Below are 15,825 nucleotides of genomic sequence, written 5' to 3'. Positions count from 1 at the left end.
TTAGTAACGGTGCGGTATACGGAGCGAGCCTGTGGCGGCAGAGGCCAGCAGGATGTTGCACCAGCCTGAGGCGCGCCGTGCGTTCTCCTGGGGAAGTTGTCCCTGGATCCTGGGACCCTGGCAGTGGCGGGCTGCGCAGGCTCCCGGGGCGGAGGAGGTTGTGTGGATAGTGACCTGTGCTTGCACACAGGCTTCTTGGTGGCTGCAGCAGCAGCCTTAGCGTCTCATGCCCGTCTCTGGGGTCCATGCTGATAGCCGTGGCTCGCGCCCATCTCTGGAGCTCCTTTAAGCAGCGCTCTTAATCCCCTCTCCTCGCGCACCAGGAAACAAAAGATGCAAGAAAAAGTCTCTTGCCTCTTCGGCAGCTCCAGACTTTTTCCCAGACTCCCTCCCCCTCCCGGCTAGCTGTGGCGCACTATCCCCTTCAGGCTGTGTTCAAGCTGCCAACCCCAGTCCTCTCCCTGGGATCTGACCTCTGAAGCCCGAGCCTCAGCTCCCAGCCCCAACCCGTCCCGGCGGGTGAGTAGACAAACTTCTCAGGCTGGTGAGTGCTGGTCGGCACCGATCCTCTCTAAAGGAATCTCTCCGCTTTGCCCTCCGAAGCCCTGTTGCTGCGCTCTCCTCCGTGGCTCTGAAGCTCCCCCCCCTCTGCCACTGGCAGTCTCCACCCGCGAAGGGGCTTCCTAGTATGTGGAAACCTTTCCTCCTTCACAGCTCCCTCCCACTGGTGCAGGTCCTGTCCCTATTCTTTGTCTCTTTTTTTTCTTTTACCCTACCCAGGTATGTGGGGACTTTCTTGCCTTTTGGGAGGTCTGAGGTCTTCTGCCAGCGTTCAGTAGGTGTTCTGTAGGAGTTGTTCCACATGTAGATATATTTCTGATGTATTTGTGGGGAGGAAGGTGATCTCCGTGTCTTACTCTTCTGCCATCTTGAAGCTCCTCTCTATTTTTAGTTTTTAAGGCACCTCCATACTGCTCTCCATTGTGGAGAGCAGTAATTACATTCCCACCAGCAGTGTAGGACGGTTTACATTCCCACCAGCAGTGTAGGACGGTTCCTTTTTTGCCACACCCTCTCTAGCATTTATTATTTACATTCCCACCAGCAGTGTAGGACGGTTCCTTTTTTGCCACACCCTCTCTAGCATTTATTATTTGTAGACTTTTTGATGATGGCCATTCTGAATGGTGTGAGATGATACCTCATTTTAGTTTTGATTTGCATTTCTCTGATAATTAGCAATATGGAGCATTTTTTTCATATGCCTGTTGGCCATCTGTATGTTTCCTTTGGAGAAATGTCTTTGTAGACTTCTGCCCATTTTTTGATTGGTTTGTTTGTTTTTCTGATATTGAGCTGTATGAGGTATTTGTATATTTTGAAGATGAATCCCTTGTTAGTGCCTCATTTGCAAATAGTTTCTCTCAAGTCCTTAGGTTGTCTTTTTGTTTTGTTTATGGTTTCCTTTGCTGCACAAAAGCTTTTACGTTTAACATATACACACTGCTATATATAAATAAGATAACCATGAAGGACCTACTGTATGGAACAGGGAACTATACTCAATACTTTGTAATACCTGTTAGAGAAAAGAATCTGAAAAAGAATACACACACACACACACACACACATATACACACACATATATATATATAAAAATATGAGAAACTGAATCACTGAGCTGTACACCTGAAGCTAACACGACATAAGAAATCAACTATACTTCAATAAAAAAAATTGAAAAAAACTCCTCTATTCCAAATACTTTTTATCTCTAAGAAATATTTCATAATAAGATTTTAGCCTTAAAAAGTAAAAAATATCTCTAGTAGAACCCTGAATATTCATTCAGCAGTTCATAAACATTCTTGAACTGTTAAGAAAAATTAAGGGATAAAGGATTAAAAACCTAATAAAAAATTGAAAGAAGTTTATCAACAGACAATTCACACAACAAAGATATGATGTCCCTTAAACATATGAAAACATGTGACGCTCATTTGGGAATATATTAATGAAAATTACACTCAGATATCATTTCTCGTCAGATTGGCAAAAATTAAAGTCTGGCTGCGTATCCTGTATGGAGAGAGAACTGGGCACTTTTTCAGTCTTATCTGGATATTCTGGCATGTTTGTTTATTTTCAGGTTTTTTCCCAGCTTTTTTTGCATATTGATATGAACTTTATTGGCAGTTTGTCTAACTCCATAATAAAATTTGTTGGTATTTTTATCGCGATTATATTCAGTTTATAAATTAACTTAGGGTGGCAGTTATATTACATAGGGACAAAAGCATAGAGTGAGACAGGAGAGAGTACAGAGTCATGAGATTTTCTAATATTTAGATAGGGAAGATCCAGAATGAGAAATGGGAAAGAAGCTGTTAAAAACCAGGAGATGGTGTTAAGAAGGATGGACTGGTCAGTTATGCTGCATGCTGTTGAGAGGTGTATTCAGATAGTATTTTGTTGAATACATGAATGAGGGACAATGGTATTAGGCCCTTTCGGGGGATACAGTTGGACATGTAAACTTTGAATAAGACACAGACTCTGTCTTCAATATGTTATTGTCTAGGCCTTCCCTGGTGGCGCAGTGGTTGGGAGTCCACCTGCCGATGCAGGGGACATGGGTTCGTGCCCCGGTCTGGGAGGATCCGCATGCCGCGGAGCGGCTGGGCCCGTGAACCATGGCCGCTGAGCCTGCGTGTCCGGAGCCTGTGCTCCGCAACGGGAGAGGCCACAACGGTGAGAGGCCAACGTACCGAAAAAAAAAAAAAGTTATTGTCTAAAAAGAAATATGAGGCATTGTACTTTTAAACTTTATGAGGATACGGACTAAGTTTGTTTTATTCAGCACTGTATCCCTAGCATTCTGTCTGGTGCATGTAGTAGATTTTTAATATATATTTGTTGACTAACTGATAAATGACTAAAATGCTCTTTCATAGGTCTCTCTGTATTTAATTCTCTCATACTTATTTATCTAAGACTATACTACCAGATGAACAGTTGATTTAACCAACTTATTGAAGACATTTATAAAAATGAGGATCTGAAGATTTGTTTGACAGTCATTTAGGTTAATAATTATTAATGTCTGAGTGTGTGATATCACCAATGAAGAAAGCACAGAGTAACCAGAAAACCAGGCTGAATATGCCATGTACCAGAAGTTAATTATTGGAGGGCACTGGGGGAGGCTTAATGGAGTAGACACTTCGCAGTTGCCCTGCAAAGGATTGTTTGGATTTAGGCAGATGGAGGCAGGAAGAAGTATGTTCTGGGTGGAGAGAAAGATTAATTATGCAAATTTTGCTTATATAGATACATTGTAATAGTCTTTGAATTATTCATATGAGGTAGAAGTTATGTTCATTCATTATACTTTCATTGCTATGCACTATAGAGGATATAAAAGTACATGAGTACTGTTTGTGCCTTGAGGAACTTATAGTTTAGGTCACATTTTTCTGGGAATATTCTGAAATGATATAACATGAGATATTATAAAAATAATGTGCCAAAGCAATCTTGAGAAAGAAAAACGGAGCTGGAGGAATCAGGCTCCCTGACTTCAGACTATACTACAAAGCTACAGTAATCAAGACAGTATGGTACTGGCACAAAAACAGAAATATAGATCAATGGAACAGGATAGAAAGCCCAGAGATAAACCTGGGCTTAAACCTAAATGTAAGGCCAGACGCTCTAAAACTCTTAGAGGAAAACATAGGCAGAACACTCTATGACATAAATCACAGCAAGATCCTTTTTTGACTCACCTCCTAGAGAAATGGAAATAAAAACAAAAATAAACAAATGGGACCTAATGAAACTTAAAAGCTTTTGCACAGCAAAGGAAACCATAAACAAGATGCAAAGACAACCCTCAGAATGAGAGAAAATATTTGCAAATGAAGCAACTGACAAAGGATTAATCTCCAAAATATACAAGCAGCTCATGCAGCTCAATATCAAAAAAACAAACAACCCAATCCAAAAATGAGCAGAAGACCTAAATAGACATTTCTCCAAAGAAGGTATTCAGATTGCCAGCAAACACATGAAAGGATGCTCAACATCACTAATCATTAGAGAAATGCTAATCAAAACTACAATGAGGTTTCACCTCACATGGGTCAGAATGGCCATCATCAAAAAATGTACAAACAATAAATGCTGGAGAGGGTGTGGAGAAAAGGGAACCCTCTTGCACTGTTGGTGGGAATGTAAATTGATACAGCCACTATGGAGAACAGTATGGAGGTTCCTTAAAAAACTAAGGATAGAACTATCATATGACCCAGCAATCCCTCTACTGGGCATATACCTTGAGAAAACCATAATTCAAAAAGAAACATGTACCACAATGTTCATTGCAGCACTATTTACAGTAGCCAGGACATGGAAGCAACCTAAGTGTCCATCGACAGATGAATGGATAAAGAAGATGTGGCACATATATACAAAGGAATATTACTCAGCCATAAAAAGAAATGAAATTGAGTTATTTGTAGTGAGGTGGATGGACCTAGAGTCTGTCATATAGAGTGAAGTAAGTCAGGAGGAGAAAAACAAATACCGCATGCTAACACATATATACGGAATCTAAAAAAAATGGTTATGAAGAACCTAGGGGCAGGACAGGAATAAAGACCCAGACATAGAGAATGGACTTAAGGACACGGGGATGGGGAGGGGTAAGCTGGGACGAAGTGAGAGAGTGGCATGGACATATATACACTACCAAATATAAAATAGATAGCTAGTGGGAAGCAGCAGCATTGCACAGAGAGATCAGCTCGATGCTTTGTGACCACCTAGAGAGGTGGGATAAGGAGGATGGGAGGGAGACACAAGAGGGAGGGGATATGGGGATATAAGTATGTGTATAGCTGATTCACTTTGTTATACAGCAGAAACTAACACAACAATGTAAAGCAATTATACTGCAAGATGTTAAAAAAATGTGGCAGAGCTCAAACAATTTCTTTACTGGAATTAATTTTTATTTTAAGATATGTTTAAATGTCAGATTAGGGCTTCTACATTCTTTGGTTTACCTCCCTTTTTAAGCAAGAGACTATGAAGTCAAATGCTGTTTAATTTAGGTAATATGCTTTTTCTTTTAATAGTTTGCTGAATAGGGAGACAGTTTTATATTTTATTTATAGAAGAATAAGGGTTCATTCCATTTGTCACCATTATATTTGTGTCACCTTATTGAATAAACCCTAAGAAGAGGCTGAATTCACAGAAATCCATCCATTTACCTCGTAAGTCTATCTCAGCAGTAATTTATGATGCCAGCCGTACTCCTTAGCTGAGTGATGAGTCTACTGGGAGTGGAGATTCTATTAAAACTCGACTTGAAAAATACTTAGTATAGTTCATGTTCTCAGGAAGTACTTTAGATCCTGACACTCATCTCTTTTGGATTTTGTAAAAAGACATTGCTGTTTTCCTGACAGTGGACCATTGTTTGACCTGAATTCTTTTGATTTTTGTTGGCCGTCCATGAAGTCAAGCTATGACCAGGATAATTATGCTAATACATCTCATTGTAACTATTTATTCTAAAGAATAATTTAATCTAAAGAAATTCTTCTTAGATATTAACCAGTAATGGTATAAACTTGGAGGTTAACATTATATTTGGACTCTTCTCGCTCTATATTCTCTCCAGGTGATTACATTCTAAGTCATGCCTTTACGTTTTACTTGTACGGTAATGACTTCTAAATCCATATCCCTTACTTAACGTTTCTGGGCAAACCTCCATTACTGCACTTACTCTTTACGGTTTTGTAATTACAGATTTACTTGCCTGTCTCTGGCTAGTCTGTAAGATTTTTGAGGGCAGGGATCACATTCAACATTCTTTTGGCAGCCAGGGGTAACACACAAGCAGATTATTTTAATCCTGTGGATTTTAGGCTTTGTTAGTGCTGTTCTGTTTCAGATTTGCCCTTCTAGAATGTGACCCTTTTGGGGTCTCACTTTAAGCCCGAGGTGTACCCCTGGGCAGGTCCACCTTGCCTGGCTTTGAACTCCAACCTGTCTTCCCAGAACCAAGCAGTGGGCTGCTCAGCTCTTTGGCCTCCCAGCTGTTGTTCTCTGCTAGGTTTTTGAAATCTGTTTCTATGTTTGCACAGTTTAGCGTTGGTAAAGTCCTCCAGCACAGACTACGCATGGACTTGGGGGCTTACTTAATGTGGTTCACTCCTCTTTGAGCTGTTATTGCTCTCAAGTGCTAGACGCTTTGGCCTTCTCAGACTCCAGCCTCTGTCCCTTTAACCCATTTGGGACTTCTGCATTTCATTTCCCTATGCTGTGAATTGACACATGTCCTTAAAAGAAAAAGCCAGGGTAAATGTGAAATTCACTTTGTTCAACTTCCTTTCTTTTAGGGATCATAACCCCACCAGGTTATACCTGTATTGGTTGTTCTCCAGTGTCTTTTTACAGTTGTTTTATGTATTTGTGTCTTTTATGTTGATTTTGTTGAGATACTGAGTCTGATATAAGCTATTTAGTCATGGCTGGCCTGTAGTTTATGTGCATGCATTAAAAAAAGGTTTATTTGTTATTTGTTTATTTTTATTGTGGTCAAATTGGCATAACAAAATCAGCTGTTTATACAATTCAGTGATGTTTAGTACATTCACAATGCTGTGTGCATAAATTTTTAAATTTAAATAAATGATAGTACGTTATAGCTTTTGTTCTTTGTCTCATTTTCACCTAACAGTATATTTTAAGAATTTTTCCGTATAACTTTACGATTTATTATTTTTAACAATTACACAGTATACATTTCACTTATCCATTCCTCTTGTGATGGACACCCACTTTGTCTCCAACTCCCCACTACCTAGACTATATTGCAGATAATAAGAATTTACTCTTGTTTCCATTGTCCTCAGGAAAGCTGATTATGTAGGGACCTCTTATGAAATTTAATTCCAAAAATATCTAGTTTGATTCATTATCTGCGACCTGCTGGAGGAATTGCCTCTTGGAAATTCATGGGCTTTTGGGAACCATTCTAGTCCATAACATTGTCCCAGATTCATTTTGGCACCAGTATAATTTCTTGAGCAAATCTAAACATCTCTGAACACTATACATTTTGCCAGATAAAAGATTGGTAGCACTCCATTCTATCTCTCAGTGTCTCAGTTGCTTATATATATAAATATATATGGAAAAAATTGGATGGCTAGAGACTTACTACAGTCCCTCATACTGGCAGGATTCTACAATTTACTGGAAGTCTGTGACTTTAGATAATGATAGACTGCAGTGTATTTAGTGATCAGACTCAAAATCTGAGTGTTCCTAAGTGCTTAACCACTTATTAGCTCTGTGACTTTGAGCAAGTTACTTAACCTGTCAGAACCTCAGTTCCACATCTCTATGATGAGAGTAATATTATGAGTAGTTTTTGGATTACATTTAAAGAGAATAAGGTAATACAAGACACTTATCACAGTTCTGGCACATGTTAAGTGCATAGTATTAATAGGTATTCTTGGTCATTTGGTGTAGACTGTAAATGATATTTTATCTTATTTCCTTTCAATACTAAATGTATTTTTTTGCTTATGCTGCTCATTTGACACTCAAAAATGTGGTATTTTGTATTATTGTTAATGAGTTATGTTCTTTTCCATTAATTAAGTGTAAACTTATAGAGAACAGATTTTTTTTCCAGAACCTAACTTAATTTGCTTCTGCTGAAGATTAAATTAAGAATGCATATTGAACACAGTGAGAACTCCAACAAAGAAAATAGGAAATATAAGAAAGTACTAGATAGAAGTCACAGAGCTGAAGAATAGAATAACTGAACTAAACAATTTACTAGGGGGGGTTCAACAGCAGACTAGAAGCAGCAAAAAGGATCAGTGAACTTGAAGACCAGGCAGTGGAACTCACCCAATCAGAGCTGCAAAAAGGAAAAAGAATGAAAGAAAGTGGAGATAGCTTAAGGAACTTACGGGACAACATCAGGAGGACTGACATTCACATAACAGGGCTCCCAGAAGGAAAGAAGAGAGAGAAAGGGGCAGAAAAATTATTTGAAGAAAGAATGGCTGAAAACTTCCCTAATCTGGGGGAAGGAAACAAACCTGCAGATCCAGGAAGCCCAGAGAGTTCCACATACAGGGACCCCCAAAGAAATCCCACCAAGACACATTATAGTTAAAATGTCAAAAGTTTAAGACAAAGAGAGATTCTTAAAAGTAGCAATGGAAAAACAGTGTGTTATGTATAAAGGAACCCCCATAAGACTATGAGCAGATACTTCCAGTAGAAACTTTGCAGGCCAGAATGGAGTGGCATGATATATGCAAAGCACTGAAGGAAAAAAACTCCCAACCTAAGTTACTCCACCCGGCAGTTACATCCAGAATTAGAGGAGAGAGAAAGAATTTTTCCAGACAAGCAAAAGCTAGAGCTTATCACCACTAAATTGACCTTACACAAAATGTTAAAAGGACTTCTTTAGGCTGAAAGGAAAGGATGCTAATTAGTAACAAGAAAAAATATGAAAATATAAATCTCACTGGTAAGGGTTAATATATAGTAAAGGTAGTGGATTAATCACTTATAAAGTTAGTATGAATGGTAAAAGACAAAAGTAGTAAAAATAACTGTAACTACAATAATTAAGGGATACACACAAGATAAAAAGATGTAAAATGTAACATCAAAAACAAAAAAACATTGAGGGGGAGAGTAAAAATATAGAACATTAAAATGCATTTATACTTAAGTTATTATCAACTTAAAATAGACTGTCACTAACATAAGTTGTTATATGAAAATATGATAACTACAGAGCAAAAACCTGTAGTATATACACAAAAGAAAACAAGAAAGTAATCTAAGCATTGCACTAGAGAAAGTCATCAAGCCATAATGGAAGTGAGCAAGGGAAGAAGAAAGGATCAGAGAGGAACTACAAAACAGCCAGAAAACAATTAACAAAATGAAAATAAGTGCATACTTATTAATTACTTTAAATGTAAATTGACTGAATTCTCTATTCAGAAGAGTAGCTGAATGGATAAAAAAAAAATAAGACCCATCTATATGCTGCCTGCAAGAGACTCACTGCAGATGTGAAGAGAGAAATAGACCGAAAGTGAAGGGATGGAAAAATATATTCCATGCAAATGGAAGCCCAAAGAAAGTTGGGGTAGCTATACTTATATCAAACAAAACAGACTTTAAAACAAAGACTAATTAGAAGGGCGTTACATAATGATAAAGCGGTCATTTCTAATAAGAGGATATATGACATTTGCAAATATTTATGTACCAACATACATATATAAAGCAAATATTAACAGACATAAAGAGAAATAGAGAGCAAAACAATAATAGTAGGGGACTTATTGAAGTCCCCTCACTTACAACAATGGATAGATCACTAGACAAAGAATCAAGAAGGAAACATTGCCCCAAAGGACATATTAGACTAGATAGACTTAACTAAAGATATAGACAGGACATTCCATCCAAAAGCAACAGAATACATATTCTTCTAAAGCACACATGGAATATTCTCCAGGATTCATCATATGTTAGGTCATAAAACAAGTATTAATAAATTTAAGAAGATGAAAATCATATCAAAAATCTTAGCTAGAATAGTATGAAACTGGAAATTGTTTACTAGGAAGAAAACTGGAAAAATCACAAACATGTGGGAATTAAACATAATGCTATAGAACAACCAGTGGGTCAGTGAAGAAATAACAGAGAAATCAAAAAAATACCTTGAGATAAAAATGGAAATACAACATTGCAATCTTATGGGATGCAGCAGACGTAGTTTTAAGAGGGAAGTTCATAGCAATAAATGCCTACCTCCAGAAATGAGAAAAATCTCAAATAACTTAACTTTATACCTTAAAGAACTAGAAAAAGAACAAATGAAGCCCAAAGTTAATGGAAGGAAGGAAATAACATAGAGCAGAAATAAATGAAATACAGACTAAAAGGACAATAGAAAAGACCAAACTAAGAGTTGGTTCTTTGAAAAGATAAACAAAATTAACAAACCTTCAGTTAGACTCACCAAGAAAGAAAACAAGAGAACTCAGGTGGATAAAATCAGAAATGAAAGAAGAGACGTTACAACTGATACCACGAAAATGCAAGGGATTGAGACTGTTATATGCCAACAACGTGGACAACCTAGAAGAAATGGACATACTTCTAGAAACATACAACCTGTCAAGACTGAATCACAAAGAAATAGAAAATCTGAACAGACCAGTTACCAGTAAGGAGATTGTATCAGTGATCAGAAACTTCCCAACAAATAAAAATGCAGGACCAGACAGTTTTGCTGGTGAATTCTACCAAACATTACAAGAATTAATACCAATCCTCCTCAAACTCTTTCAAAAATTAAAGATGATGGAATGCTTCCAAACTCATCTTACAAGGCCAACATTACCATGAAACCAAAACCAGACAAGGATGCCACAAGAAAAGAAAATTATAGGGCAATATCCCTGATGGGCATAGATGCAAAAACCCCCAACAAAATATTAGCAAACTAAATTCAACAATACATTAAAAAGATTATACATCGTGATCAAGTGGGATTGATTCCAGGGATGCAAGGATGGTTCATCATCTGCAAATCAATCAATGTCATATATCACATTAACAAAATGAAGGATAAAAATCATATAATCTCAATAGATGCAGAAAAAGCATTTGACAGAATTCAGCATCCATTTACAATAAAAACTCTTAACAAAGTGGGTGTAGAGGGAATGTACCTCAACATAATAGAGGCTATATGTGACAAGCCCACAGCTAACATCATAACCAGGGCATTATGCCTGGTGAAAAAAATGAGACAAAGACAAATACAGTATGATCTCATTTATGTGTGGAATCTAAAATTAAAAAAAACGCAAGCTCATAGATACAGAGAACAGATGAGTGGTTGCCAGAAGTGGATTGGGGGGGTGGTGACGAGGCTTGGTGACATGGGTTAAAAGGAGTCAAAAAGTTCAAACTTCCAGTTATAAACAAATAAGTCATCAGTGTGTAACGTATAGCATGGTAACTATTGTAATACTGTATTGCATATTTGAAAGTTGCTAAGAGAGTAGATCTTAAAAATTCTCATCACATAAAAAAATTTTTGTGTGCTGTGTATGGTGATGGATGTTAACTAGACTTATTGTGGTGGTTATTTCATAATATATGCAGATACCGAATCATTTTGTACACCTGAAACTAGTATAATGTTATATGTCAGTTATACCTCAATAAAAAAAAAAAGCATTTTGAATATTTTCTTCTTTTTCACTTTCCCCTCTCATTTTTAGGAAACAGAAAACATTTGTATTTAAATTCAAAATTGAACTTTTTTTTTCAGATAACCATGATGCTTACAGAGACTGCTTTTATGCCTTTTGCTTTTTTTGAGGATACATTGAGTTGGATGCTGTTTGGCTGGCAGCAGCTGTTTTCATCATGTGAAAAGAGAAGTGAAACAAACTCGTCTCTCAGTGGTACTGGTTCATCGACCTCAAAACCTATAGCTGATGCTTCAGATAAAGTTCATAAGAAGCATACTAAAAAGACTAAGTAAATTTACTTGATGAACTTCAGAAGGCAAAAAATTTTCTTTGTCTTATCTACCTGTCAGATTGTGATAAATATTTCTATGTAAATGATGTAAAATAAAGATTATATATAAGGATTGGAGGTGACAAAAAGAAAGAACTTCTTTCTGTTTCAGGGAGACTCTCCCTTTCTGGATTGTAATTTCCTGAGTGTTATGAGTGTATCATGTGAAATGGTTTTTCTAAGTTATATATAAAAGATTCTATTGTGATTTTTAAAACAATTTTATCTTGATAAAAGCCTAGTGTTTTTGAATGTTAGAAAAAGTAAACCTACTGTCATTGCAAAATAACAAAAATTAAAGTTTTATTGTTTAATCTAGATATTTTCATACATGTTTTTTATTTGAATCTATTTGAGCTTTAGTTTAGCAAAATTAAACTTTTATTACACATTACCATTATAATTCTTAGATATGAAAAACAATTCCTGTTTAATTTTGAGTACTAAGAAAAGTAAACTTTACCTAAATCACTTTATATTATGAATGAAAATAAATTATTAGCTTATATTTCAGAAATAAACATTGTATATTTTGCCCACATTAAATGGAAATATCTGAAATTTTATTTAATTTTTTTCTAGTAGTATTTTTCAGTGAGAGCGGAGTATTATTAGTCTTAATCTTAAGTGTGTTTCATGCCCTTGTTTAAACTATTTCTTTTTTCTCAAAAGAAAATCAGGGGTATAGTTTTTAATAAGTTACTAAGTCCATGTTTTGCTTTGCAAGTTTTGAGGAGCTTATTTTTTTCTCTCTCCTTGAAACACATTTGTTTTAACTGTAGGAGAAATTATTCTTCTCAGCATTTCATATATTCTTAAGTATTATTTCAATTTAAAAATTTCACCTTTGTCTTCTTTTTAATGGGTACTTTTCAGTTTTCTAGTTGAATGTCTCTTACTAGTTTACGTAGGTTATATTTTAATGTACATGTACATATATTTTTAGTTTTATTTTAAATTAAAACTAGTTACCCTTATGTAAAAATGCTCAGCTCTAATGAGAATTGTCCTCGGGCATTTGATAACAACCACCTAATTAAGAAGAAACAAACTAAAATCTTGTATGGTAGTAGTCTATTTGAATGAAGAATGATGAAGTGAAATTTGATACCTTATTGGCAAAAATAATTAAAAGAAGAAAAGGTACTAAAATCGTGTTAGATTTTCTTATTTTATTTTGTAGTTTAAAAGCCCAGTTATAATTTTAAAACTTTGTGACTGACATGATTTCTTCTACTGAGACCATGAGCCTGCAAAAAGTTAGTATGTATCAGGCATCTTTGGATGGTATAGAACTACTCAAATCATATTCAAGTTAGAAGTCTTGATTTTTAAAAATTTTAACAAATATAAACACCAGCAGGGATTATACTTTTGTTAAAAAAAATTTTTTTGGGGGGAGGACCTGTGATAGCCTTGGGATGCTAAGAAGTTTATTTTTAATATTCTGACAGAAGGCATTAAATATTTAAGAGTTCTGTATTGCATTTGACACTCTTGTAGTTAAAAACTTTTCACAGTTAACATGTTGCTAATTACTGACTTAGTTTTGAAGTTTGGGTTTAACTGTAGTTGAAATGTTAGGAATCTTATTTTACACTTGTATTAAAGACAGATTTATTAAACTAAGTTATTTAGCACCAATGGAATATTTTATCATTTTTATGTTTTTTCTGTTTTTCTTGATTTAGGAGTTTATAACTCCTTTGGCCTTTCGACTGATATATGATATATATTCAGTGATTACTGTCCAAATGAGATGTACAACCTTTATGGAACAAACTTTTATTAATCTGTGCAAGTATCCTATAACCTTTAATTCAAGGTTTTTAGGAAAAAGCTGTACTGGAGGACATGGCTTAGGTTTGAAACCGCCCACCCTTAATATATTCATGCTGCCTGCAGAGACCTGACTGGATTCGCGAAGCAGATTGTTAGACTCCTTACCCAACAGTGTAGCATGAATGAAGCCTGTGGGCCTGCTTCACACAGTCATAGGTGGCACTGAGAAAGTCAAGATCTGGTAGGTCTCGTTAAATACTAGAGAATGGACTTGATATAGGGAGGGGGAAGGGTGAGCTGTGACAAAGCGAGAGAGAGGCATGGACATATATACACTACCAAACGTAAGGTAGATAGCTAGTGGGAAGCACCCGCATAGCACAGGGAGATCAGCTCGGTGCTTTGTGACTGCCTGGAGGGGTGGGATAGGGAGGGTGGGATAGGGAGGGTGGGAGGGAGGGAGACGCAAGAGGGAAGAGATATGGGAACATATGTGTATGTATAACTGCTTCACTTTGTTATAAAGCAGAAGCTAACACACCATTGTAAAGCAATTGTACTCCAATAAAGATGTAAAAATAAATAAATAAAAAGAGACAAGAAGGTGGCAAGAACATGGGCTGGCTAACTCAGTGATCTCAGCCTCAAGTAAAATATGGCCAAATTAATATCAAACTCTGATTTATCAGATTAGTCACACTTCCTTGCTGAGTGTGCAAGGGCTGGAGAGGGACCAGATAATGTAGAGTGAGTGGATTTCAGTGGAAATTCCAGGTTTCTTGTAGGCAGAGACCAAAAAGTGGAGAGAATAGGGGAGACGTTCCCTCTGTAGTGTATTTTTTGGTCTTATTCCTATGAGGCCTACATCATTCCATTAAAATCTACCTCAGATCACAAGTTGGTTGCAATTGAGTGATATGTTAGAAATGGAATAACGTATACAAGAATACCCTCTTCCCCCCCTGCTTTCTTGGTGTTTACATTTTACTGGTGGTGAGACATACAGTAAGCAAAGAGATGTGTTCTTGTGGTAATACTACAGGTTATGCATATATATTAAGCAGGACACAAGGATAGAAAGTGAGAATTGGGGGTACTTGTTAATTAGGAGTTAGAAAAGGCCTTTCTGTTAAAATTGTATTTTACCAGAGACCTGAAGGAAGTGGGTGGGGCAGGCCGGGCAGACGTCTGTGTTAAGTGCAAGGGTCATTCTGTTTCTTCATATACTTGACTTAGATTATGTACTTTTTTCCAAAAATTACTTAATTTATTTTTCTTATTTAGTACAGTTTCACACTTGTAGTTTTTAACAGACATATTTCTTTGATAGAATTTATTTTTGTTTCCACAGTTTGTTCTTTTTTTAAGGTAAAATTCACATACAATGAAATGCATAAGTTGTAAGTGTATATTTAAAGAGTTGGCAAATACATACAACTGTACAGCCTAAAATCCTATCAAGAGGTAGAAGATTGCCAGTGCCTCAGGAAGTTCCTTTCTAGTTAATTCACACCCTCCCCCGCAACTGAATAGAAATAAAATCATGCAATATATTCTCTTCGGTATAAGACTTCTTTCAAACGACATAATGTTTTTGAAATTTATGTTGTTGTATTTATCATGAGTTCATTCCTTTTTAATTCCTTGGTAGCATTGTACTATATGAATATGTTGCAGTGTGTTTATCCTATTGATGCACATCAGGGCTGTTTCTAGTTTGGGATATTCTGAATAAGCTACTATGAACATTTTTGTACAGTTCTTTTGGGGAACATGTTTTTTTATTTCTCTTGAGCAAATACCTAGGAGTAGAATTATGTTTAGTTGTAAAAAAACCACTAGACCTCTTTTCCAAAGTGGTTGTACCATTTTATACTTCACAACAATGTATGAGAGTTCCAGTTGCTCTACATTCTTATCAAGGATTATTGTTGTCAAACATTTTAATTTTGTCCATTTCCAATGGGTGGTTTGTAGTTTTTAAGGTTTTAATTTGCATTTCCCTAATGATTAGTGGTGTAGAGCACTTTTTTGAGTGTGTTCTTATTGGCCATTTGTGTATCTCCCTCAGTAAAGTGTCTCTTCAGACCAGTGCCCATATTATCTTGGATTTGTCTTTTTATTATTAAGTAGTAGCAGTTCTTCATGTATCTTGGATAGCCATTCTTTGTTAAATAGGTGTTTTGTACATATTGTCTTTCTGGACTGTGGATTACCTCTTCATTTTTATAATGATGTCGTTTAATGAGCACACATTTTTAATTTCAAAGAAGTCTAATTTCCCAGGATTTTATTTTACAGTTATTGTTTTCTGTGTCTTAAGAAACTTTTTCCTACCTCCAAGTCATGAATATATTTGCCCATCAA

At 36.3% G+C, this 15,825-nt stretch overlaps 1 protein-coding gene across 2 annotated transcripts in view; it reads left to right on the top strand.

The window, feature by feature from the left end:
- Positions 1 to 13,325, top strand: part of TMEM38B (transmembrane protein 38B) — a 71,200-nt gene extending 57,875 nt beyond the window's left edge. The window contains exon 6 of one of the 2 annotated variants that reach the window (XM_067743763.1): positions 11,423 to 13,325. In XM_067743763.1, coding sequence (XP_067599864.1) covers positions 11,423 to 11,638 — 216 coding nt within the window. In that variant the 3' untranslated portion in view covers positions 11,639 to 13,325. Of the gene's footprint in view, positions 1 to 2,581; positions 2,721 to 11,422 lie in introns of those variants that run through there. The other variant, XM_067743764.1, reaches the window with a different exon arrangement.
- The last annotated feature ends 2,500 nt before the right edge of the window (positions 13,326 to 15,825 follow it).

The sequence above is a fragment of the Pseudorca crassidens genome, chromosome 7 (assembly GCF_039906515.1).
Source record: "Pseudorca crassidens isolate mPseCra1 chromosome 7, mPseCra1.hap1, whole genome shotgun sequence".
NCBI lineage: Eukaryota > Metazoa > Chordata > Mammalia > Artiodactyla > Delphinidae > Pseudorca > Pseudorca crassidens.
Note: the sequence above shows the minus strand (reverse complement) of the source record. Positions and strands in the feature narration are given on the sequence as shown.